Source organism: Camelus bactrianus, chromosome 14 (assembly GCF_048773025.1).
Source record: "Camelus bactrianus isolate YW-2024 breed Bactrian camel chromosome 14, ASM4877302v1, whole genome shotgun sequence".
Taxonomy (NCBI): domain Eukaryota; kingdom Metazoa; phylum Chordata; class Mammalia; order Artiodactyla; family Camelidae; genus Camelus; species Camelus bactrianus.
Window position 1 is genome coordinate 15221245 of NC_133552.1, and position 23261 is coordinate 15244505.

Consider the following 23261-nt stretch of genomic DNA (forward strand, 5'->3'; position numbering starts at 1 on the left):
TATAAAAAAATTCTTAAAATTTATACTAAAGTAATCTGTACAATTAGTAAACTGAATAGGCTCACTTTTTCATAATTTTACAAAGACCTTTAATTCCAAATTAGCAGACATACAAGTGGTAAGGTTTTGCAGTGCCAGAATTTGATATACTCTTTCTCCTTTGAATCGGAAATTATGTAATTAAAACTTAATATTTAAAGATGCTTATATGATACCTTACATGGTTTGAAGAACTTTTTGTGCTGTGACTGGCTGCTTCTTCCTAAGTTATGTGTAGGTAAACTAGTGTTCTATTTTTATAATTGAGACTAAAATATGACTTTCATCTTTTTGTGGAATATAATTTAGTCCCTAGAGCTGTTAATTAACTGACCATCGGGTTATAATATGAGGAGTGGTGCTTCTTCCTTAACAGTAATGTGAGAAAGAATGTTTTATATCATTTAACATTTTAGTTTATTGTAATACACAGAGCATTCAGCTGTATATTCAGCCCACTGGGAATCTCTTATTAAAAAAACACAGATCCAGAGATTGTGCTAACATTTTAAATGCATTTTCAGTTATCTGGAAAGTAAAACTCTAGCAGCAGCTGGCTGAGACCTCAGATGTGGTTGATCTCTTACTGGTTCTATGAGTGGAGGGGGCGTCTTTCAGCTAGGGACAGAGAGGCTCTTAGAATAAAGAAGTCTTTGTTTGCAGGGGTCTGAAAGGGGTGTTTCCCTAGTGGTAAGTGGCCCTTCTCTACCCTGCCAGAGTTCTTATCTGGTGGTGGCTCGTAACACAAAGCCAAGACCCTCCAGTTTAACTGCTGTTGGGTTCCTGGTTTGGTAGAACCTTGAATATTGATTGACTTTCAGCATCGCCGGCCACGTGATAGAACTCAAGCTATTAGACTTCGTCTTTGTGTGCATTCCACGTACCTAACTGATTGATACATGTTCCAACTTTGGAAGGAATAAACAGCATGATAGTAGAGTGTTGCTGGGGATGAAAGCATGTGTCAGCATAGGGAGAAATAAGAGTTTTAAACTGTTCTGAGTTACCACTTGTTTACGCTCCTTTCCTTCTGAATGTTGGTAGTTGGTGACTTCCATCTGTCTAACTGAAAAGTCACGTCTCTGACTGTTCTACTCTGCACGGACTATCTGAGAAATCAGTGTGGTGGGAGTTGTAGTATATTCTTTGTGGCTTTAAAAGTGAAGGCATTTTTATGTAGGAGAGCATGAAAAGTCCTTGAATTTTTATTTTTCACTTGTCACTTTAGGTTGAACACATCTCTCTATCACTTTTCTGTTTCTTTATTAAAGTCTTCTCTTCCTTAAGCCAGATGACCCACATCTTAATTCTTTTCTCTGACTTTGTGTGTGTGTGTGTGTTTGTGGAAGGGGAGGTAATTAGGTCTGTTTACTTATTTACTTTTTAATAGAGGTACTGGGGATTGAACCCAGGACCTTGTGCATGCTATGCATGTGCTCCACCACTGAGCTACACCAACCCCTCCCCGACTTTTTGAATGTAGTATAAACATATGATACGGACTAAAGTCGCTTTCAGCATTTTAAAACCATGTCTTTGAGTGACTAGATTATGTGGTAACCATAAGGAAGCTATCCTCCCACCCCCCACCCAACTGTGTGTGTGTGTGTGTGTGTGTGTGTGTGTGTGTGTGTGTGTGTGTGTGTGTGTGTGTGTGTTTTGAAGAGTCAGGCTTGAGTTAGGGAAACCACTGCTTTTACTGCATGGGGAGTAAATAGTATGCATTTTTCTGACCCAGACCTGTAGTCACTTGTTTGCCTTGTTTGAGGTTTTAGGCCTCAAATCTCTTTTCTGTGGGAGGGTGAGAGATTTGGGGTGAGGGAACTGGAGAGAAGTATTCAAAGTTAATAAAAAAAGGCCTCTTCTTGTTTCTATTTTTGTTGTGTGTGTCTAGGATTTAGAAGAATTCTGCTTTAAGTTTTGCGTCAATCATTTGACAGAAGTTACACAGACTGCAGCATTTTGGCAAATGGATGGCCCTCTGCTAAAGGAATTCATTGCTAAAGCCAGTAAATGTGGAGCCTTTAAGAACTGAAGCCCGAGGCTGCTGGGTTTTGTGTGAGTGCTCTGGGGCTGGTGGTGGCCTGTCATTTGCGCTCTACGGGTGATGTAATTCTGCAGGTAAAAACCCACCAGGTTGTGCTCTTGCTGAGACCCAGTTCTCTGTGGAGGGATGTGTGAAGGGTGTACAGTGAACCCACTTTAAACAACTGTTGTTTCCAGATACGTATGTTTTAAATGTGACTTTACATTTGGCTGAGATGCTGTAAAAGGGTGAAAATTTAGCTGGTGGTTTTTTGTTTTATTTGTTTTTGATTAGAGGAACTTCTGAAGTTGGAAAGGGGAGATTTGTGGCAACTCTCCTGGCTCACATATCAACAACCCTTTTGACACCAGGAGTTGGGATAGCGTGTGAATTGTGAGGTGAACACAGAGGCCCCGCCAGGCATTCAAGATGCTGACTTGGGGCTTGTTGAAGGGCTGCATTAGTTGCTAGTTCAGTAGCCTTACTGTGAAGGAATAGTTAAGATTGTTTGAGACTTTTGTTTGTGTATTTGCATTATTGATGACATTTTTTAAACTTCAAAATAATATTCAATTTAATATAAATCCATTGTAATGCTAATTAATGTAAAGATAAATTTCTAGGCTAGTCAAGGTTTCTCTTAAGACTTAAGTACATAAGGAGTAGTGACATAGACCTGTGAAAAGTGGATAGTGAAAGAAGCTTCATTTGGGCAAAGGTGAACATTTTATAAATCAGAGTCTCCGCTACTAACAGTGTTTTATTAAGGTTAAATTTGAGAATCCAGATTTAACACCCTTCCCCTTTCCTGCTATAATGCTCCTCATAAGAGAAAAATAATGATGTATTCAGTATACTCTTGCCTTCCTAAATTGTGGTGGCTGAAATCATCAGATCTGCTACGTCTGACTCAAAAAAGTAGTTCTTAAAACCAAGTTTCTTACAGGGCTTAATGGAATTTGTTTTATCAATTTTATTAATGCCAAATACCATCACAGATTTTGCTTATTTGAAATTTCACCAGCTTTCACATTTGATTTTCCTTTCCTTTCCATTGTGTTAGGTATAATATTTGGCACAATTTAACTTCAAAAACGGATCTAAATTATTGGGGTTACTTTTTGGTTTGATTATAAAATGTGACATTGGGAGGTAAGTGTTCAACTGAGTTTTATCATGTGTGTCCCTTGAACTTGCTTCAAGAACAAAGTTCTGTTCTGCTCTCTGGCCCAAAGACTCATTTCCCTATTTGTGGGGGCTCCCTTAGTGAACTCTTTTTCCTGTTAGGAAGGTCTCCCATCTGAACTTGGAGCCTATATACATTTTCAGAGCCAAATTTACAAGAGGATGAAGAGAGGCTGCAGCTACTATTTTTAGTATTGCTTCTAAGTGTGTGTGAGGGAGGTGAGGGCCCAAAGATGGAAATTCATTGATCAGTGAAGTAAATACAAACCCAGAAGTCCCAGCCTCCTTTTCTCGACCTTGTTACAAGTGATTGAAGCCCAGGGAGTTACTGGGTTAAACTTAGTTCTGCAACATGATCCAATTTTCTTACTAGGTTAATAAATGTACATTAATTTGATTATTAGCTACTATCAGTAGTATTTGTAGTAATCACTATCTGTAGGCTTATGATCTGGACAAAACAAGGACTAAAGTATGTTTACTGTTGCTCTTACTTGAAAAAAAAGCTAAAAAAAGCACAAATTAAAGTAGTGGGTCCATTTCCATAGATAGTTCGCTCATTGAACAACTATTTACTGAGTTCCTAAAAGGTGAATAACCACTTCTCAGATTACTGAATAATTTGTATGAGTATGTATTCAGTGAAGAGAGCAGGAATAAGTCCTTCAGAAAGTAGTTGAGTATCTCTTTTTAAAAAATACACTCTTTTTTCTACTTGGTTTTGTTGTTAGTCATAGCAGGAGATGAAAACTATTCTTTGAATTGCTTTTTTTCATCCGATGTAATAATGAAAGCCAAAATATCCATATTTCTTAAAACAGCCCTACAATGTACTCTTGAACTTCTTACTGGAACAATGTTTGATACTCTAGTTACATAGGCTGTATTTATGTAATGTTTAGAATGACATGTTAATAAATAAAGCAGTCTGTTACAGTGGGCATGCAGAGTTGTTTCCCCCCTCTCTCCAAAATCAATAATAGGCGGCTTTAAAAAGGAAGGAGATTCTGACATGCTGAGGCTTGCATGAATCTTGAGGACATCATGCTAAGTGAAACAAGCCGGTCACAAAAGGACAAGTACTGTATGAGTCTACCTGTATGAGGCACTTGGAAGAGTCAAGTTCATAGCAAGTAGAACGGCGGTTGCCAGAAGCTGGGGAAAGGGAGGGGGAATGATGAGTTGTTAAGAGGTACAGAGTTTCACTTTTGCAAGATGAAAAGAGTTCTGGGCATGGATGGTCCACAGCCTTATGAATGTATTTAATACATTGAACTGTACACTTAAACATGGTTCACATGGTAAATTTTATGTTATGTGTATTTTGCCACAATTTTTAAAAAATCAGCACTCTGATTCTTGGATATTAGGCTGAAAACAGGGTCTACCACAAACATGCCAACTGTTCCTCAACTCTCCCCACCAGCCAGTAGATATGCTTTGGTTTCATTCCTGCTGAAAGATACTACAGTTGACCTGTCGCAGCAGAAAAATGTATGCGGATCTTTTGGGGGACTTATAAATGCAGGGAGAGTCGCAGTCCTTATCCTCAAGGAATGTAGATTATTAGAGAGGTTTAGGAATTAACGACATAATAATGTTTATAAACTGCTTCTTGTAAGTTAGTGACAGGAAACCCAATAGGGTTAATATGGGGAGCAGTTGTTCTGAAGGTCATGTTTGTGCAGCACAGGGGAAAACACGAAGCGTCCTTTAAGCTCATTTCCAAAATGACAGTGAGGAACTCAAGCAAAAGCTTAAGAGGTCGGGACTAATGAGCCTTCCATAACTTTACCATAAGCAAGCTTGGTTAGGATGGAGAAAATAAACCAGGACCCCTCAGAGGAAACAGTGGCAAGGGGCAGGCGTTTGTGTGTGTGTGTGTGTGTGTGTGTGTGTGTGTCTGTCTGTCTGTCTGTGTGTGTGTGTGTACATTTATGTTCCACAATGCTAGGGTACCATAAAGTAGGCAGGATTAGGCTCAAATTAATTTTTTTCAGTAGTGACACGGCTGAAGTTCAAACCTGGGTCTGTTAAATTTGCCCAACGTTTGCCACTTGACGACTGCCTCATACATGTTGCTCCATTGTGCCGAGTTACCACCACGAATGACTGATGAAATTTGAAAGTAAAGTGGAGGACAGAGGGTTTTTTAGAAATAAACAACATGACATCAGAACTGTTACTCAGATAAGCTGTGCTGTAGATGGACCGTCAGGGGAGGCAGCTGAAGTTACAGCGGTCATTGAGACCAGGGGAAGTCTTTTTGCAGTGGGTTTGGAATGGAGTCTTGGCTTCCGTAGCTTTTTAAAATTGAGGCATAGTTGATTTGCAGCATTATCTTAGTTTCAGGTATACGACATAGTGATTCAAAATTTTTATAGATTATACTCCACTTATAGTTATTATAAAATATTGGCTCTGTTCCCTGTGCTGTACAGGATATCTTTGTAGCTTGTTTTATATGTAGTAGTTTGTACCTCTTAATATCCTCCCCCTATCTTGCCCCCCCCGCCTTGCCCCACTGGTAACCACCAGTTTATTCTCTGTATCTGTGAGCCTGTTTCATTTTTATTGTATTCACTAGTTTGTTTTATTTTTTATATTCCATATATAAGTGATACCATACAGTATTTTTCTTTCTTACTCCGCTAAACAGAATACCCTCCAGGTCCATCCATGTTGTTGCAAATGGCAAAATTTCATTCTTTTTTATGGCGGACTGGTGTTTATGTATATATTATATATGCACATACATACACATACCACATCTTCTTTATTCATCATCTGTTGATGGACACTTAGATTGCTTCCGTATCATGGCTGTTCTAAATAATGCTGCTGTAAACACTGGGTTGCATGTATATTTTTGAATTACTGTTTTCATTTTCTTTAGTTATATACCCAGGAGTGGAATTGCTGGATCATATGATAGTTCTGTTTTTGGTTTTTTTCAGGAACCTTCATACTGTTTTCCACAGTGGCTGCCACCAGCAGTGTACAGGGGTTCCCTTTTCTCCACAGCCTCACCAGTATTTGTGGTCTTTTTGACGATAGCCATTCTGACAGATGTGAGATGGTATTTCATTATAGTTTTGATTTGCATTTCCCTAATGATTAGTGGTGTTGAGAATCTTCATGTTCCTGTTGGCCATCTATATGTCCTTTTAGGAAAAATGTCCATTCAGATCTTCTGCCCATTTTTTAATTGGGTTTATTTTTTGATGTTGAGTTGTATGAGCTGTTTATGTTTATATATATGTGTGTGTGTGTGTGTATTTTTAACGAATTTTTTTTGTTTGGGGGGGTGGTAATTAGGTTTATTATTATTTATTTTAATGGAGGTACTGGGGATTGAACTGAGGACCTTGTGCGTGCATGTTAAGCATGCACTCTACCACTGAGTTCCCTTATATTTTGGATATTAACTCTGTCGGTCATGTCATTTGAAAATATTTTCTCCCATTCAGTAGTTGTCTTTTCATTTTGTTGATGGTTAATGTGTCATTTAAGGCCGGTTTTTCCTTACTGATTTTCTGTCTGGATGATCTGTCCATTGATGTAATTGGGGTGTTAAAGTTCCCTATTATTGTGTTGTTAATACTTATGTCTTAACATTTGCTTTATGTATTTAGGTGGTCTTATGTTGGATGCATATATTTTTACAATTGTTATATCTTCTTGGATTGATCCTTTGATCATCATGTAATGTTCTTCTTTGCCTCTTGTAACAGCCTTTGTTCTAAGGTCTATTTTGTCTGATATAATATTGCTACCCTTGCTTTCTTTTGATTTCCATTTGCTTGGAATGCCTTTTTCCATCCCCTCACTTTCAGACTGTGTGTCTTTAGATCTGAAGTGAGCCTCTTGTAGGCAGCATATATACGGGTTGGTTGTGTTTTTGTATCTATTCAGCCACTCTGTCTTTTGATTGGGGCATTTAGTCCATTTACAGTTAAAGTAATTATTGATGTATATGTTTTTATTGGCATTTTGTTAATTGTTTTGGGGTTTTTTGTTTTATTTTGTTACTTTCTTCTTTTGTTCTCTTCCCTTGTGATTTGATGACTATCTTTAGTGTTATGTTTGATTCCTTTTTCTCTTATGTGTGCATACCTACTAAAGATTTTTGGTTTGTGGTTACCATGAGGTTTTTGTGTAGCAGTCTCTGTCTCTCTCTCTCTATATATACATATATATGAATATATGAGTATTTTAAGTTGCTGATCTCTTAATTTCAAATGCATTTTAACAGCCCTACATTTGTACTCTCCTCCCCTCATGATGACTGTTTTTGACATTTTAAATCTATTTGTCTAGTCTGTCCCTTAACTGCTTATTGTGGATATAGATGATTTTGCTACTTCTGTCATTTAACCTTCCTATACCCTTTGTGTGTGAAGGATTTCCTACCTTTACTGTGTGTTTGCCTTTACCAGTGAGCTTTTTTCTTTCAAAATTTTCACGTTTTTAGTTGATGGTTAATTAAAAACCTTTTCTTTTTCACTTAGAAAATTCCCTTGAACAGTTTTTGTAAAACTGGCTTGATGGTGCTGAACTCTATTGGCTTCCCTTGTCTGTAAAACTTTTGATTTCTCCTTTAGATCTGAATGAGAGCCTGGTTGGGTAGTGTATTCTTGGTTGTAGGTTTTTCCCTTTTGTCACTTTAAATATATTGTGCCACTCCCTTCTGGCCTGCAGAGTTCCTGCTGAAAAGTCAGCTGGTAGCTTTATGGGAGTTCTCTTGCATGTAACTTGTTGCTTTTTGATTGCTGCTTGTAATATTCTCTCTCTCTCTCTTTTCTTTTTCTTTTAGTTGAGGTATAGTCAGTTTACAATGTTGTGTCAGTTTCTGGTGAACAGCATAATGTTTCAGTCATATATACACATACATATATTCTTTTTCATTATAGGTGACTACAAGATAATTGAATTTAGTTTCCCGTGCTATACAGTAGAAACTTGTTTTTAATATCCTCTCTTTATCTTAAAATTTTGCCATAATTACATTATGTCTTGGTGTGGACCTCTTTGGGTTGATCCTGTCTGGGACTCTGTGCTTCCTGGACTTGGGTGACTATTTCCTTTCCCAAGCCAGGGAACTTTTCAGCTATTATGTCTTTAAATATGTTCTCAGGCCCTTTCTCTCACTCTTCTCCTTCTGGGATGCCTATAATGTGAAATGTCACTATACTTGTTATTGTCCCAGAGGTCTCTTAAATTGTCCTCATTCTTTTTTTTTTTCTTCTGTTCGGTATCAGTGATTTCCACTACTCTGTATCGCAGCTGATCCATTCATCTGTGTCATCTAGTCTACTGTTGTTTCCTTCTAGTGTATTTTGTATTTCAGATACTGTGTTCATCATCTCTGTTTGGTTGTTCTTTATATTTTCTAACTCTTTGTTAAAAACTTCTGACTTTTTGCTCAGTTCATTCTTCTTCTGAATTATTTGATCATCTTTACAACTGTTACCTTGAACTCCTTCCTGGGTAGACTGCCTGTCTCCACTTCACTTCATTCTTCCTCTGGAGTTTAATCTTCTTCCTTTGTTTGATACATGTTTCTCTGTCACCTCATTTTTCCTAACTTGCTGTATTTATTTCTAGGTATCAGGTTGGTTATGTTTTCTGACCTTGGAGAAGTGGCCTTTTGTTGGAGATGTCCTGGGTGTCCCAGAAATGCACTCCCCTCTCATCACCAGAGCTGTGGTGTGCCCTCCATGTGGGCTACAGGGGTCCTTCTGTTGTGGCAGTCTGGTAGGTGTGGCTGGCACCTGGTCCGGTTGGCAGCCAGGCCCTGTCTGGTACAGAGGCAGCTGGCCACTGGTTGGTGGTTGGATCATGAGGTGGCTGGCTGTGGAACCCTGGGGGCTTGGCCCTGGGGCTAGTGCTGGCCCACTGGAGCATAGAGTCAGGGTCTAAGAGATACTGGGGCTGGTTCCCACTTACTGGCAGGAGATGCCAGGTCCTGGGGCTAATGTTGGCCTCCTGGCAGGCAGAACCAGGTCCTGGGGTCTCGTTGCAGGGCCTAGGGGTCCCAGAGCTGGCGTCAGACTGCTGGTGGGTGGGGTCGGTTCCTGACATAACTGGCTATAGGGTCTGGGGTGTCCCGAAGCTTACGTTCATCTCCTGGTGGGCGGGGCTTGGGTCCAGCCGGTCCCAGGCTGACGCTGGCCTGCTGGTGGTGGGCTGGGGCCTGTCATGGCAGGCTTCAGGGCTGTGGTTGTCCTGTAGGGGTAAGGCTGGTCCCGAGGCTAGAGCAGGCTCCCTGGTGGGTGGGGCCCAGGTCCAGCAGATTCTGGGGCTGCTGCCTGCCCACTGGTGGGCGGAGCTGGGTCCCAGGGTCTCTGGCTGCAGGTCCCTGGGTGTCCCATGTCTAGTGCCTGTGCACTGGTTTGTGGGGTTAGGTCCTAGGCCCTCTGGTGGGCAGCGCTGTGTTCAGGGGTGGCTCTAGGCTCAGGGGGTCTTAAGGCGGCCTGACTGCTGGTAGGTTGGGTATGTCCTCCCCCAGTTAGTTGTTTGGCCTGAGGTATCCCTGCATTGGTGCCTGCAGGCTGGTGAGGGGGGGTGCAGCTGGATCCTGAGGCAGGTAAGCTAGAGGGTGGGTTCCAAAATGGCCCTCACTAGCACCAGTGTCCACGTGGTTGAACGGGCTCCCAGAGAGGACTGCTGCCAGCGTCTGTGTCCCCAGGTGAGCTCCAGTTGCTGTCTGCTTCTCAGGGACCTTCCATGATCAGCAGGTAGGTCTGTCCCAGGCTCCTTTCAAATTCCTGCTTCCTGGGTCCTGGACCATGTGGGATTTCATGTGCACCCTTTAAGAGTGGAGTCTGTTTCCCCCTGCCCTCTGGGACTCCCGAAAGCAAGTCCCACTGGCCTTCAAAGCCAGATGTTCTCGCGGCTCATCTTGCTGGTGCCAGGACCTGTGGGTTGGGGATCCCTGTGGCTCAGACTCCTTGCTCCTTGGGAAGAACCTCTGTGATTGTAATTATTCTCCCATTTGTGGGTCACCCACCCAGGGGGGTGGGTCTTGATATACCACATAGCCCACCACCACCTGCACAACCGCCCCATCTTGTTGTGGCTCCTTCTTTATAGCTTTAGTTGTAAAAGAACTTTTCTGTTAGGTTCCGGCCTTTTTGGTCCATAGTTGTTCCATAAATGTAATTTTGGTGTTCCTGAGAGACGAGGTGAGCTTAGGGTCCTCCCTCTCTGCCATCTTCTAAAATACTTGTAGTTTGTTAAATGCCTCAGGGGATTCTGATGTGTAGCCGTATTTAAAAACCACTGAGATTTTGCCTCTCAGGTAGTCATGATGTGGGCTGGGATTACCATTACAACAGGAATCAACATCATATTCTTCATGCAGCAGGTATTTTTGAGTATATTATGCACCAGACACCATGCTGGGGGCTCAGACCAAACTCACGTTGAAATCTAGCATTACTGTGAATCACAGTAGCATGGTAAAAATGCAGAAATGTGAATGTGAAGGGGGTCAGACGTGGTGGTAGAGCATAGAAATCTGAATTATATATTGTTAGGTAGAGAAAAATCTTCAGAGGAGTTCAGTTTTAAATGTTTATTTGGAAGATGATGTTATGCCCATGTGGTGACTAGCCAAAGAGAAATTTAAAAAGCAGACAGGTACCTTTGATACAGGTATAATATTCAAAATTTATTATAGAAAGAGGCATTATGGGCTAGAACTAGATAAAAACAGTTTATGCATTTATAGAGCACACTAGGTGCTGACAATGTGGCAGGGAGAACACAGGAATAGTTTCTGCCCTCAGACTGCTTAAACTCCACTGGTTTGATGTCTAATGCTGTGGGTTACACTGAGAAGGGACATGAAGAGAAAGTACTCTCAGATGGAATAGGTGGGAGAACTGGTGTAAGATCTGCAGGAGGAACAGGGAGAGGAAGGTGCAAGAGCAGTGAAGACTCCACAGCAGGATGTGCAAAGGTCCTGGAGGCAGGAGCACCTGGTGTGTTACTGGAGTCCATTTAGCTGAGAGGGGAGGCCACCAGGGGAGTTGCAGTGCAGAGGGTGGGAGCGATGGGAAGCATGATCCAGTTTACTCGAGTAGAATCTGAGAAATACTTCATTGGAGGGGAGAGGTAGAAGTGACATGATGATGAGGAGGAGGCAGTAAACAATCAGGCAGGAGATGCCGCTCAGCAGGAAGAGGTAAGAGGTGGTATGGATCAACGTTTTGAGGAACAAAGAGACACAAGTGTCACAGGCCTAGGACGTGTGGCTTTCATAGGCACGTCTCCAGCTTTCAGCCTGTTTGCAACTGTGCCTGATTCCCTGCTTAGGAAATGATCATTTTTAAGAAGATAGGGAAGAATCTGAAGTCGAACTGGACTGAAGGTCAGAGCACAAGGTTTGTTTTAAGTCCTGAAGTAGCTCAATCTCTTCCTTCAGTTGCCGCTGCTGTTCTTCAGATTGATGAATTTTATTCTCTATGGCTGTGACAAGAGGAAACCAGATGATTTCGGATTATTCAGTAGTTTTATGAATGATGTACTATTTCTAGCCCCTTTTGAAGGTGCATAGCACACAATGCTGTGCCCCAAATGAAAAGGATCTAGGGTCTTGTGAGCAGGGACTGATGCTTTTCTGCCTCTGCTTCCTCTTTCTTCCAATTCAGGATGGAATTCTGGTATTTTATCACACAGAAAGCTGGTCAGTAAATCTTAAAAAGTTTTGTATGCATTTATAGCAGAAAAGTACATTCTGTGTGTATCTTTGAGAACTCGAAAGCAGCGACTACAGAACCTTCATGCTGCACAGTATCTCCTTACTGAGAGACAGTAACTGGAGAGAGCATGTGGTTAGAATATCAAGGATAAGGCAGATCTTTCATAAGATGCACCCAGTTTTTAATGTTACATGAAAGCTTTTATTTAGAAACAGGAAGGCTTTTATTGTGGAAACTTAGACGAGACTTTTAGTTAGGCTTTAGAAATACTACCACTCACTGGCAGTGTCATTTTTTTTAAAAAACCTCAAAATTGAAGAATATTAAAACACACAAATATGTAATTTCTCCTTAGAATACCTGTATACCTGTAGTTAACCTTCTGGAACATTAGAAAGGCTGAATTAAGCATGAGCATCTTTATCAGTTGATGTGTGAGAAGTTAAGTCTTGTAAGTTGGTTCTCATGCAGTTCCAAATAGTGTCTCCTCCTGGTCCCACACCCCCTGAATTCTACACTGTAATGTACTTACACCCAGCTAACCCACCCAGCTAGCGACGTGTAACATGTTCCAAACATGTAACTTCTATATGAAAGAAAAATAAATATGAAAGTCCCCTCAAAAATAAAGCTTTTCAGAAAAAAATTTTAAAGGCTGCTTAAAAAAATGGATACTCCCATTAGAAGTATGCAGACTTGGTAGATTAAAAAAAATATTTTCCTGATTATAAATGTAATATGACAGTCAAAAAGAAATGTGTAATATGAAAACAAAAATGAGAAAGGTTTGTGTATACTGAGACAGGGCTATGAAATAATATTCTCTCCACAGGGAAAACCTATTTTCCTAACACGTTTGCTGAACAGACAGATCTATGGAAAAGAACAGAGAGCAGGGCACTGTGTGTGCAGCTTCCGGGGGAGCCACAGACCCCGAATTCCATGTGAACCGGTGGCCTCCACTCCCGCCGGGGGCGGGCACAGTGCCCCCCGCCTGCCCAGTTGTGTGGCAGCCTTGATGGAGAAGTCAGGTCAGACTCACTGGTGTGGAAACTAAGTCTGTTTGGAAGGCACCTGAAACAACGGTGAAAACACCTATTCAATAAATGGTTGGTGCTTTATGGAAAGGGTAAGTCTCTGTTCCCGCCAGGCTCTCTTTAAAAAATTTATTGGCTACTCTTTTTTTTTTTGGTGACGAACTTTAGAGTCAGTCACAACCCTCCCTCCTCCATTACACTGAAGAGTAATGTTGGGAGGACTGAAATTTATACACATGGCACCAAGTGAGAGGGAGACAGTTACCAAGGTGGCTGATGACTGCCTCACCAGTTCCTGCTGATTTCTGAACATGGTGCCCAAACACTTCTATCTTGCAATCAACTTTTTGTTGTTTCTATTTTTTTAAATGAGTTTTTCCCTGATTACAAAAGTACTGTGTGTATGTTGAGAATGTGGAAAGTACAATGCGGCACTAAGACAAAAGAAACCACTACAGTCCAGCCACCCACAGATGACAGTTTCCATGTGACTGGTGGTTCTGTGTGCACGCGCGTCTCTGTGTGTATTTTTTTCTTGTGCGTGAGGGCTGGCTCACACTGTGTTGTAATGGGGCTTTCTCATTTAATGAATAATGAACATTCTTCTCAGATACGAATGAAGGATTTTTATCACCTGAACAGTATTGTATTATTTCATTGTATTTTAATATATACGATATTTATAAACTCTGCTGCTTGGTTATAACTCACATACCTGCTTGAAGATTTACTAATGTGTCTTCAAACAATCTACAGTCAAAAAGTGAAGTCCCAATTTCTTCATAGTCTGGAGGGAGAAAAACAAACATTTTCAGTTTTAATTTAAATCATTTATACAGGCAGACGCACCTCACAAAATCATCCAAATAAGGACAAGCCCCAGAGCAGGCGCCCCTGCAGACTGCAGCAGGGGCGGGGCCTAGTTATCTGTTCTGACAAGCCCCCCAGGTGGTTCTGAGGGGCAGGCTCAAGTTCCAGATGTGCCTGGTCTAGAGACAAGAATAAAAAATGTCATCAGTGAGCTTTGGGAAATGCCTACTTTTAACTTCACTTTTTGGTTTTGTCCTTATAAAAAAAAAAAAAAAGCCCTTTCTATAATATTTTCTACTGTTGCCTAAAATACAGACTGCCAAGCTTCTCCCTTTAAGATAGCTATACAGTTGACCCTTGAACAACAATGGGGGTCAGCAACCCTGACCCCCATGCAGGTGAAAATCCAAGCATAACTTGAGTTGGCCCCCAACGTACGTGGTTCCGCATCTACAGATTGTGTTGCACTGTAGTATTTATTGAAAAAAAATCTGGGTGTAAGTAGACCTGTACAATACAAGCCGGAGTTATTTAAGTGGCAACTATATTTATAATACAGTTTTTAAGCTTGTAACACAGGTTCTAAGAAGGCTGAGCGGCTCTATACCTGCGTGTACAAATGGAGCTTGCGCTTCCCAGAGAGCGTTCTGTGAAAGGCCACATTTAACTAACATCAGCCAGAGCATTAAAAATTATTTCTTTGTTCTACACTTCACAATAGAAAAAAGGTCATTTGCTTTTTAAGGAAGAGAATTTAAGTCAAATCAAAACTGCAACATGATGCCATTCTCAGATCTTAGCAGCAAGTGTGCTTGGTGCGGGCGGGGGTGTGTGACTGGCTCTGGTTCTGAACACGCCCATTCTCTTGCTGGTCACTCAGTTATGAACCTCTGAAAAATACATCAGATTTTCAGGGCATCAATTTTTTTTTCTTTTACTAAATTCTTGTTGATTTATAAAAGACGAGATCAAGGAACAATGAATTGTATTAAAGAATGAGATAAAAGAAAAAAGAAATAGGGCAGAAAAAATGTGCACTATTTTGGGGGGTCGTGGGGGGCGGATTATTTCGCATGTAGGTTTGTGAGAAGTCTCTGTACAAATTTTGTTATTTCGGTACCTGATTCTGAAGTGGTCTCATCCATGAGTCTTCCCTGAATCGAATGAAGTTTGTCTAATATTTCTTCAAATAAAGTATTAAGAAGCCCTGCTTCTTTACATTTCTTAAGAAAAGTGGCTTTCACAATTGCATCTAAGAACAAGAAAACCATTTTAGAGGGAAATGGCCTGTCCCTGAGCAGCTGTCCCACATCACTTATCACTCCTTCAGACTCTACCTAATGGGTGAGCATTATTAGTTAAGATAGTACATACAGCACCTTTATCTTTTCTATTGTGATTTCATCATACCTCAAATTTTTCTAGCTAAAACAATGAAATGTTATAAAGAGTGAAAATAAAAACTTCTCTTAGAATAATTATATGAATAAAGAGGATTTTCTAAAATTTAGCTTCAAATCTTTGTGATAACAGCCTCCCTCAAGTTTTTTCCATCACAGTTTACTGTTGGTCATTACGGAGTGTCTGTTTCCTTAACAGAAAACTACAAATACTGGCTTTAGCTTCTTAGGGGAGGGGTGTCACACTGTGAGGGGTGGCATGTCATTGGATTCTGAGCTCAGGCAACCCTAGCTTCTATATCAAGAAATGTACAGAGTGATGATAGTTATGACAAAGGATTTCTACTCTTACATAATTACTACAAGCCTAGAAGAATAAAGTGGGACACCAACTTTGAACTTCATGGGTCAGCATTTCCCTAAGTACGTACAGATCGTATATGTTACAGACAAAATTTAAAGCAAACCTGTGGGTCTGCCATCCTTCTCTTTCATTTGTTTTACGAATCTATTCAACGTCATTCTTTCAAGTGGCTAGGAGGAAAGAAAAATCAACATTACTTTACACTGACTTTTTACTGTTGACATTTAATGTTGCCTAAAATGAAAACCAAACTGCGGTAAAAATAATGTTCCATCTATAGGTATAAACATCAAATATATTTTTGTTTTGTGTAACAAAGCATGAAGAGTTGTAACAAGCACCTCTTTTATAAAGTGTGAGAGGCAAAAGTTGCTGGCTTGTATTAATTTAGCTTATATAAGCTGATGTGTAAAAAAACTGTTTCAGAGCCCCAAAATGTCTTCATATGCTTTACACATAATAGGAATCCAGAAGATTATGAATTTGCAAATTAGGTGAAACGTGGATCCTGCAGCTGGGAAATACTTGGCTAGGTAAGGATGCTCCACTGCACGTCTGCCCATTTCAAGACCATAAGCACCTAGTGGGCTCACGCCCTCTCACTGGTCCGGTAGCAGGGGGTGCACTACAGGAGCCACGGGACAGCCACCTCCTGCAGGGTATGTGCTTGGATACCCAAGACACATCCCGCTTCTCTTTAACATTCATCTTATCAGCAGTCACCCTTTATCCTCATGTCACCTGAAATTCAGAATGGTTAAAAAAAAAAAAAGACGTTGTACAAAGAAACTTAAAGCTATAGTAAAATTAAGTCAGATTACCTGTATGTGATTGCCTGTTGAGGCACGTTTTTTCCCTCTTCTTTTCACTCCTGAAAAGTGAGCGGAAAGCACAAGTTATGTAGACGCTGGAATCCATAAAGGAAAAGACTGATGCTTGACTACATACAACTCTTGGATGCCAAAAGTTACTACAAAGTCAAACGATATGTCAAACTTAGACTAAATGTTTGCAAGACATGATAAAAGGCCAACCTTTAAAATATAAAAAGATATAAATTAATATGAAGGCAACTAGGTAGAAAAATGGGCAAGTGGGGAACTCTGCGGAGAGGGTTCATTAAATATAAAAACAAAGTCACAGGAAAACAAATATAATTGATCAAAAGATAGGGGAATACACGCAATTTCACCCAGAAGTAAAGATATGCAAACTACAATTTTTCACTGATCAGACTGACAAAGATGATGTTTAATATACAGCGTTTGCAAAGATTTGGGTAACTGTGTACTGCTCGTGCGGGCTTTTTGGAAGATAATTAGCCAACAGTCATCAGAAGTGCCACTGTATACTTTTTGACCCAGCAATCTACTCACAGAAAGTCTTCATAACAGTACAGTTGCATAAAGGCATAAAGATGAGTGGAGAAATGTTAACTACAGTATTAAATATGATAGAAGAAGCTGGAAATAACTTATATGTCCGTCATGCGGAGACTGGTTCAATTGTGGCTCAGCTATACAACTGAATAATAAACACTGGAATACTATGCAGGCTTTTAAAAATGAGGTAAAATCCATTTATATCCACTGATAGGGAAGAACCTCTAAGATATAAGCAAAGTATAGTCATAGGTATGTTTGTATACACAGAATTCAAAAGAAACTGATGTTTCCTCTGGGAAGAGGATTCATTACAGTGTTATAATCTGCTTTTTAAAACAGACACGTTATTGTCATCTTTCCCTGTCAGTAAAGATTGACAGCAGTATTTTTATAGTATTTCTGATAAAAGGACAATGGGTAATGGCTGAAGAGGGAGGGCTGGCATGGCAGGGAACTAAGCCTTTTCCTGCGGTCCGACTCCCGTCCACAGACAGCGTCCTGGATCCAGTGCTGCAAGACTGCTGTCCCGGCAGTTCACGGAGGCCGCTTAACTCCAGGCAGCCAGGACCCAATTCCTCAATTCCCTTAGTTAGAATGGAAATGCTAACCATGCACTCTTAGGAAAATCACTTTCAGGGAACATGCAACACTTTATCAGTTTTATCTACCAAAAATTCTGATACACTTTTTAGAAGACAAGTATCGTAAAAGTTAAAACGCTTTTTACCGTGTCTTGGTTTGGTCCTCTGACTGCAGTGAGGATGGAAGATGCCAGACAAAGGCTTCACTGAGAGTAGGTCTAGTTCACAAAGAAGAGTTAGTCCCTAACAGTGCACACCGCACAGAGACTGACAACTAAATTTTAAAAGTATAGACAATTTTAACTCAAAAATTTGTATTTTAACTGAGTGAGGCTAGTAAATCAGACGATTCCATGTCTTACCTAAATGTAAACCCATAATACTAAATTTTAGAGACTTACCATTTTGAGTGTCAGCATGTTGTTGGCAAAACACTCTGAAAACATGAAATTGCAAAGAATCAAATATTTTTATTTACACTTTCCAAATGCCTATTGTGATTTTAAAAAGGAACTAACCTATTTTTCATGACAACTTAACCCTAAATATTTGTTAAAAAAAAACAAAAAACCAACCTGCTGGTCAAGCCTGTGTAAGTTACTGGCCCACATCAAGTGGAGATGGAGCCTGTACCTGCGTCCCCTGTGCGCTCGAGCCTCAGACAGGTCGGCGTGCTCTCTTAAGGGGTGAGTGCTCCCTAAATATTTTGAACAATATTTGTTCATATATAGTGGTCACTGGGATTTTACTGTGTAAAGGTACCTAGAGATTCGACATCTAAGACACAAATTTTCATCTGACTACAGAAAGTTCTGCTGACTTTCAACAATAAGTAGCACAAAATTATATGCGTTAATTTGGGGGGGGGATGGTGGTGAATGTAGTTTTCTAACTCAACAGGCATCTCCCCCAGGTCTTAGATTTGAGCCGCATGGTCCTAGCACTGATGAGTGCCCTGGAAGAGAAGGAGGTAGAGCAGGCTTCAGCAAAGGAGTGCTGTGAGTGAACGTGGCGAGGAGCTACTCAGGCCCTGCTGTCTTTCCAGCCTTTCTTTCTTCCTCCTCAGCCCCCAGCCGTGTCTCCCTTCCTTTCCTTACGGGGTTGACCCCAGGATGCAGGGTCCCCTCGCCTAGGGGAATGTGTGTCTTCTTCCCGTCTGATACCACTTCCCGCCTCGTCCATGCAGACTTCCCAGCAAACCCCGCTGCTCCCCCAATCAGTATTAATCTCCTCACCCTTTGGATTCTGCTATCTCTGAGCTTTTTTGTTTGCAAGGTACTTAATTTTTTTTTTTATTATGGGAAATTTCAAACATATGTGAAGGTGGAGGAGATATGATGAACTCCCATGCCCCCACTCATCATCCATTTTCAACAATTATCAACTCAAGGCCAAGCCAGTTTCACGTCAGTCCCCTCCTGCCCCATCCTGCCATGTGCTTCTGCTAGTTTTGACCTCTCTGGTCCTCCCATGGGGTGATGAGTTTTAGTCTATGTCTTGTTACTCTATATTCTCACGGCACCTAGCAAGGGGCCTTGTGCATGACAGGCACTCAGAATGTTTAAATTCAATTTAAAAACGAATAAAAGTTCACCTGATACTTGACAAAATAATAACAAAAATGATTACTTCATTGAGTCTCTATTCATTGGTCCTGCTACTGTATGATCAGTATTTTTTCAAACTTTAAGGTATAACAGGAACTCGATTCCTTTTTGTTTGATCTTGTAGCTCTGCTAATAATAGTCTTTCTAGTATTCTAGGTCTTTGGAGAAGTCAAAATAAAACAAGCTCTTTGGAAAGGTAAATAATAAAAGTGAAATAGAATGTTACAAGCTATGAGTTACTCAGCAAATCGAATATAAAATTAACATATTTACGCATTTTCTTTCTAGTCTCAAGCAAGAAAATACCTATAGAAGTTATAAAATCAGATTTTAAGTTATTTAGCAAACTTCTTTTAATGTTAGGCTTGCCCGTATTTTAGAATATATGGCCCCTAAGCTTAAAGAGGATACGGTGAAGAGCAAAGACGCGAACCCTGAAGCCCATCTCTGCCACTTAACCAAATATGTGGCCTGGGTACAAATTACTAAGAATCTCAGGGCCTCAGTTTCCTCATCTGTAAAGTGGGAATAATAGTATCTACCTTACTGGGCTATTACGAGTATTAAATAGATCAACATTTGTAAAGTACTCTGAAGTATTCCTGGCATAAAGTAGGTGGTTATTAAAGTAATAAAATAAAATAATGCTGGAACACAGGTCAAATTGGGGATATGTGCCCACAGGGGAAAAAAAAATCTACCCTCCATATGGATTTGTAAAATATCATTTAGGAGTATAACAGATCTTACATGAATCATATTAAAAAATAATCCTCTCATAAAACTACTACTATTATTCTGAAGCTATGATTTAAAATATTTTACTGAAATTTAAAATGTTTAGTTCAATCAGAATCTATTCACATGCCCCAAAGAAGAAAGAGGCATCTGCCTGGCCTGTCAATGTTAATCATCCTTCTCTGTTTTATTCCATCTTACAACTTTACAAAGATCAAAACTGTTTTTAAGACTGTTTTTTTCTTTTGACTGTATATCTCGGACTGCATCTACATACAAAAAAAAAGTTAGTTGAACATGACCTCAATCAATTTAGTTAACAGCTGGCTTATGATTTCTTCTGACTAAATTATATAATAACTTAACTGAACTGACATCTTTCATCAGAAGGAAGATCAAGTTTCTTCCTGGATAAAACATATACTTCTATTGTATTGGGCTTGACATATGCTGTACTGGGTCAAAATTAACATTAGAGAATGACTGAAAGACAAGGATCAAGATTTCAAAGTCAAAGGCAACACAAACAAGGTTTCTTCAAGGACTGAATGACTGATATAACTATTTGCTAGTTTTTTAAAAAATCATTTTTAGAAGCTATTTATAGTTAAGAGGGTGGTGACGATGGTGGGAAAATACATATATTTGGAGACAAGATGGATAAAGCACAGACCTGTGACTAACATCTCAGGCTCCTTTCTTTGCAAAAAAAGAGCAAGTGTGAACTGGTTCCCAGTCTCGTGGCCACTTATTAAGTCACTTGTGCCACTGTGATAACCAGGGCTTTACACCAGGCAAGAAAGGATTCGGGGAGAGTAAAACCCCAAACCAACCAACCCCGCTTCTTTCCTTCCTAGGACACTTGGGGAAGGCGTTGTGAAGTCGGGTTCCCAACTGGGCATCCCCCAAACCATGTTCTTACTTGGTAACCATTTACATAAAAACAGCTTAAAAATACCTCCTTGTCTTAATCTAACCATTCCTTATTCCAATCCCCCATGCGTGGCTTAAAACTGTTTTATTATATACTTATAAATTCCTTGAGATTCATCAGTTTGTAGAGCTGCGCGGTCACTCTTGGCACAGAAAAAGTGGTAATTCTTGGCACAGGATCTTAAATCGCATCCCACGGTGGCTCCTCTTTCACCACAAAATGTGCATTTCTACAGAAGAATAGATTTTACTGAGTAAGCACCTGTTTTTTCGAACCTTTGTTAAAATTTAAAGTTGGAGATGTCATTAAATGTTATTTTTAAGTCGGCAGCCCTAATGTCCTCAGCTACAAACACTGCGTCCTGACATTTGGCTCCTCATTTTGAAATTTCAGCAAAACCTCAGCTAATTGTAACGTTTTATAATGATCTGATTAAAAGCAGAAAACCCTTTGTGTTTCACACACGTAAAAATCCCCTTCTCTTTAAAAGAGATTCCTAAAAAGCAGGGTTGGCAAAACTGTCCAGCTTTAGGCAAGAGATGCTGTTGGGGACAATGAGCCTGTGGCCCAGGGCAGTGCCTGGCAGTGCCACTGACAACTGTGTGATCTCGAGCCAGTCCCTTCCCCTCTCCTGGACCTGGATTCCTCCCTGGGGATAACAATCCCAGAGGCACTGCTGAGGACAATGTCAGAGAAAGTAAGTGAAACCTCTTTGGAAGCGATGTAGAAAGGCCACAAATGTAAAAAACAAACAAAAAAACCAAACCAAAAATCCCCTGAGTAATGTTTTTTCCTTAGTTCAATTCATTAGATCCCTTGCTTTGATGTGTCAGCCTACTGGTCTGATATGAAGGTGGGGTGGGGATGGGGAGGAGGACAGTAGGTGGCCACAGAAATTTAACTCTGGGGAATCTGAGCCATGACCAAGGCTGGGTTCCATCATGCTCTGCCTGGATGAAGTGGAAGCACAATGAAACCACCTTGCAAAACAGGAAGTGACAGCTTGCATGGCATCCCGAGGTCAGCACAAGCAACGATGTACATTAAAGAAAATTCAAATACTTGTGAGAAATTAGACTGTGCCAAAGGTAGAATTTCAAATCAGAGCACGAAGAATCATCATTTAATGTTGGGGGGCCATCTGAATATATGTGTAGAAAAAAAAATAAAGTTAGATCCCTACCTCACAATATATACTCAAATAAATTCCTTGTGGATTAAAGCTCTAACTATGTAAAAATAAATTTTAAAACTATAAAAATTAGAAAATAAAGGAGAAAGAAAAAAAAGCATGGTATTGAGGTGAGGAAGGCTTTCTAAGCAAGGTGGGAAACTCAGAAGCTTCAAAGAGAAAGACCAAGAGAACTGACTATGTAAAAAATTTAAGCTCCATTTTTAAGGTGATAGATACCCTAAAAAAATTAAAAGGAAAAGACTGTTTGCTGCATAGTTGATAAAGGGTTGATAACTCAAAGAAAAATAGGGAGAGGCAAATCACAGAAGAAATGCAAATGGCTCAGAAACGCTGACTCACAGAAAGACGACCAAGTAGCTGTGAAGCAGCGGGCACTGCCCTAGGACGGGGAGCCAGCGGTGGGTCTGGTACCTGCTGCGTGAAGGCAGCATTCTAGTGGAGACGACAGACAACGAGCACAGAAAGCAAACTTTAAAATATAGTGACATGCTTCGTAGAGGACTGAGATAAGGCACAGGGACAGTGTCACTGGTTCCTACTTCAGATGGGATGGTCAGTGATACAGGAGGCCTCCCTGAGGAGGCAATCTAGAAGCTTAGATTTTAATAAGAGCTCCTCGTCTGCATAAAAGCAGGGGGGAGGTCATTATAAGCAGGAGGTCTAATGTTCTTGAGGCAGGAAGCTTTCCCACTGGCAAGCTTCCAGGAGGGACAGGAGGGACAGGCTAGAGCTGCCGGAGCAGAGAGGAGGCAAGAGGTAGGGGAGGGCAGGGTCATGCAGGGCTCACAAGCCAGAGTGATGAGCTGGGGTTTTATATTCATGCATGGGGAGCATAAACCGACTCATATTTTAAAGACACTGTTCTGGCTGGGGAGGGATGGGCAGGAGAAAGCAGGGCAAGCGTCAGTAGTGTTCAGCAACTGTCTGCGAGAGTGTTATCAGTGACTTCACCATGGTGGTTGAGTGACAGTGAGAGAGAAGGGGAGGATGCAAGGCCTGTGGGGCGGTGCTGCTGTCACGATGGGCTGGGGCTGGGGAGGAGGTGATGGTGCGTAAATCATGTGCTGTCTGAGGAGAGTGGTGAACAGGACTGGATGGCCCATGATTGTGTGTGTAGGGGATGGAACTGTGTTCTTTTCCAGCCTGTTTACTATGAGATGCTATCAGATATCCATGTAGATACGTCAGGCTGGTCTCTGGGGCTGGGGATACAGAGTCCCTGGCGTAAGAACACTACTGAAGCCATGGGAAT

At 40.7% G+C, this 23261-nt stretch overlaps 2 protein-coding genes across 10 annotated transcripts in view; one reads left to right on the top strand and one right to left on the bottom strand.

The window, feature by feature from the left end:
• The window catches only part of RCBTB1 (RCC1 and BTB domain containing protein 1), a 93697-nt gene extending 78682 nt beyond the window's left edge, over positions 1-15015 (top strand). For 6 of the 7 annotated variants that reach the window (XM_074378149.1, XM_074378150.1, XM_074378152.1 and 3 more), the window contains one exon: positions 1934-4191. In XM_074378149.1, coding sequence (XP_074234250.1) covers positions 1934-2074 — 141 coding nt within the window. In that variant the 3' untranslated portion in view covers positions 2075-4191. Of the gene's footprint in view, positions 1-1933; positions 4192-12790 lie in introns of those variants that run through there. The other variant, XM_074378147.1, reaches the window with a different exon arrangement.
• The window catches only part of SETDB2 (SET domain bifurcated histone lysine methyltransferase 2), a 74976-nt gene continuing 62620 nt past the window's right edge, over positions 10906-23261 (bottom strand). Inside the window, exons 14-21 of one of the 3 annotated variants that reach the window (XM_045514057.2) lie at positions 20910-21043; positions 17937-17971; positions 17682-17753; positions 16391-16440; positions 15673-15739; positions 14926-15057; positions 13711-13782; positions 10906-11725 (exon numbers count right to left, since the gene is read on the bottom strand). In XM_045514057.2, the coding sequence (XP_045370013.1) occupies positions 11586-11725; positions 13711-13782; positions 14926-15057; positions 15673-15739; positions 16391-16440; positions 17682-17753; positions 17937-17971; positions 20910-21043 (702 nt within the window). In that variant the 3' untranslated portion in view covers positions 10906-11585. The remainder of the gene's footprint in view (positions 11726-13710; positions 13783-14925; positions 15058-15672; positions 15740-16390; positions 16441-17681; positions 17754-17936; positions 17972-20909; positions 21044-23261) is intronic. The other 2 variants (XM_074378145.1, XM_074378146.1) reach the window with 2 other exon arrangements.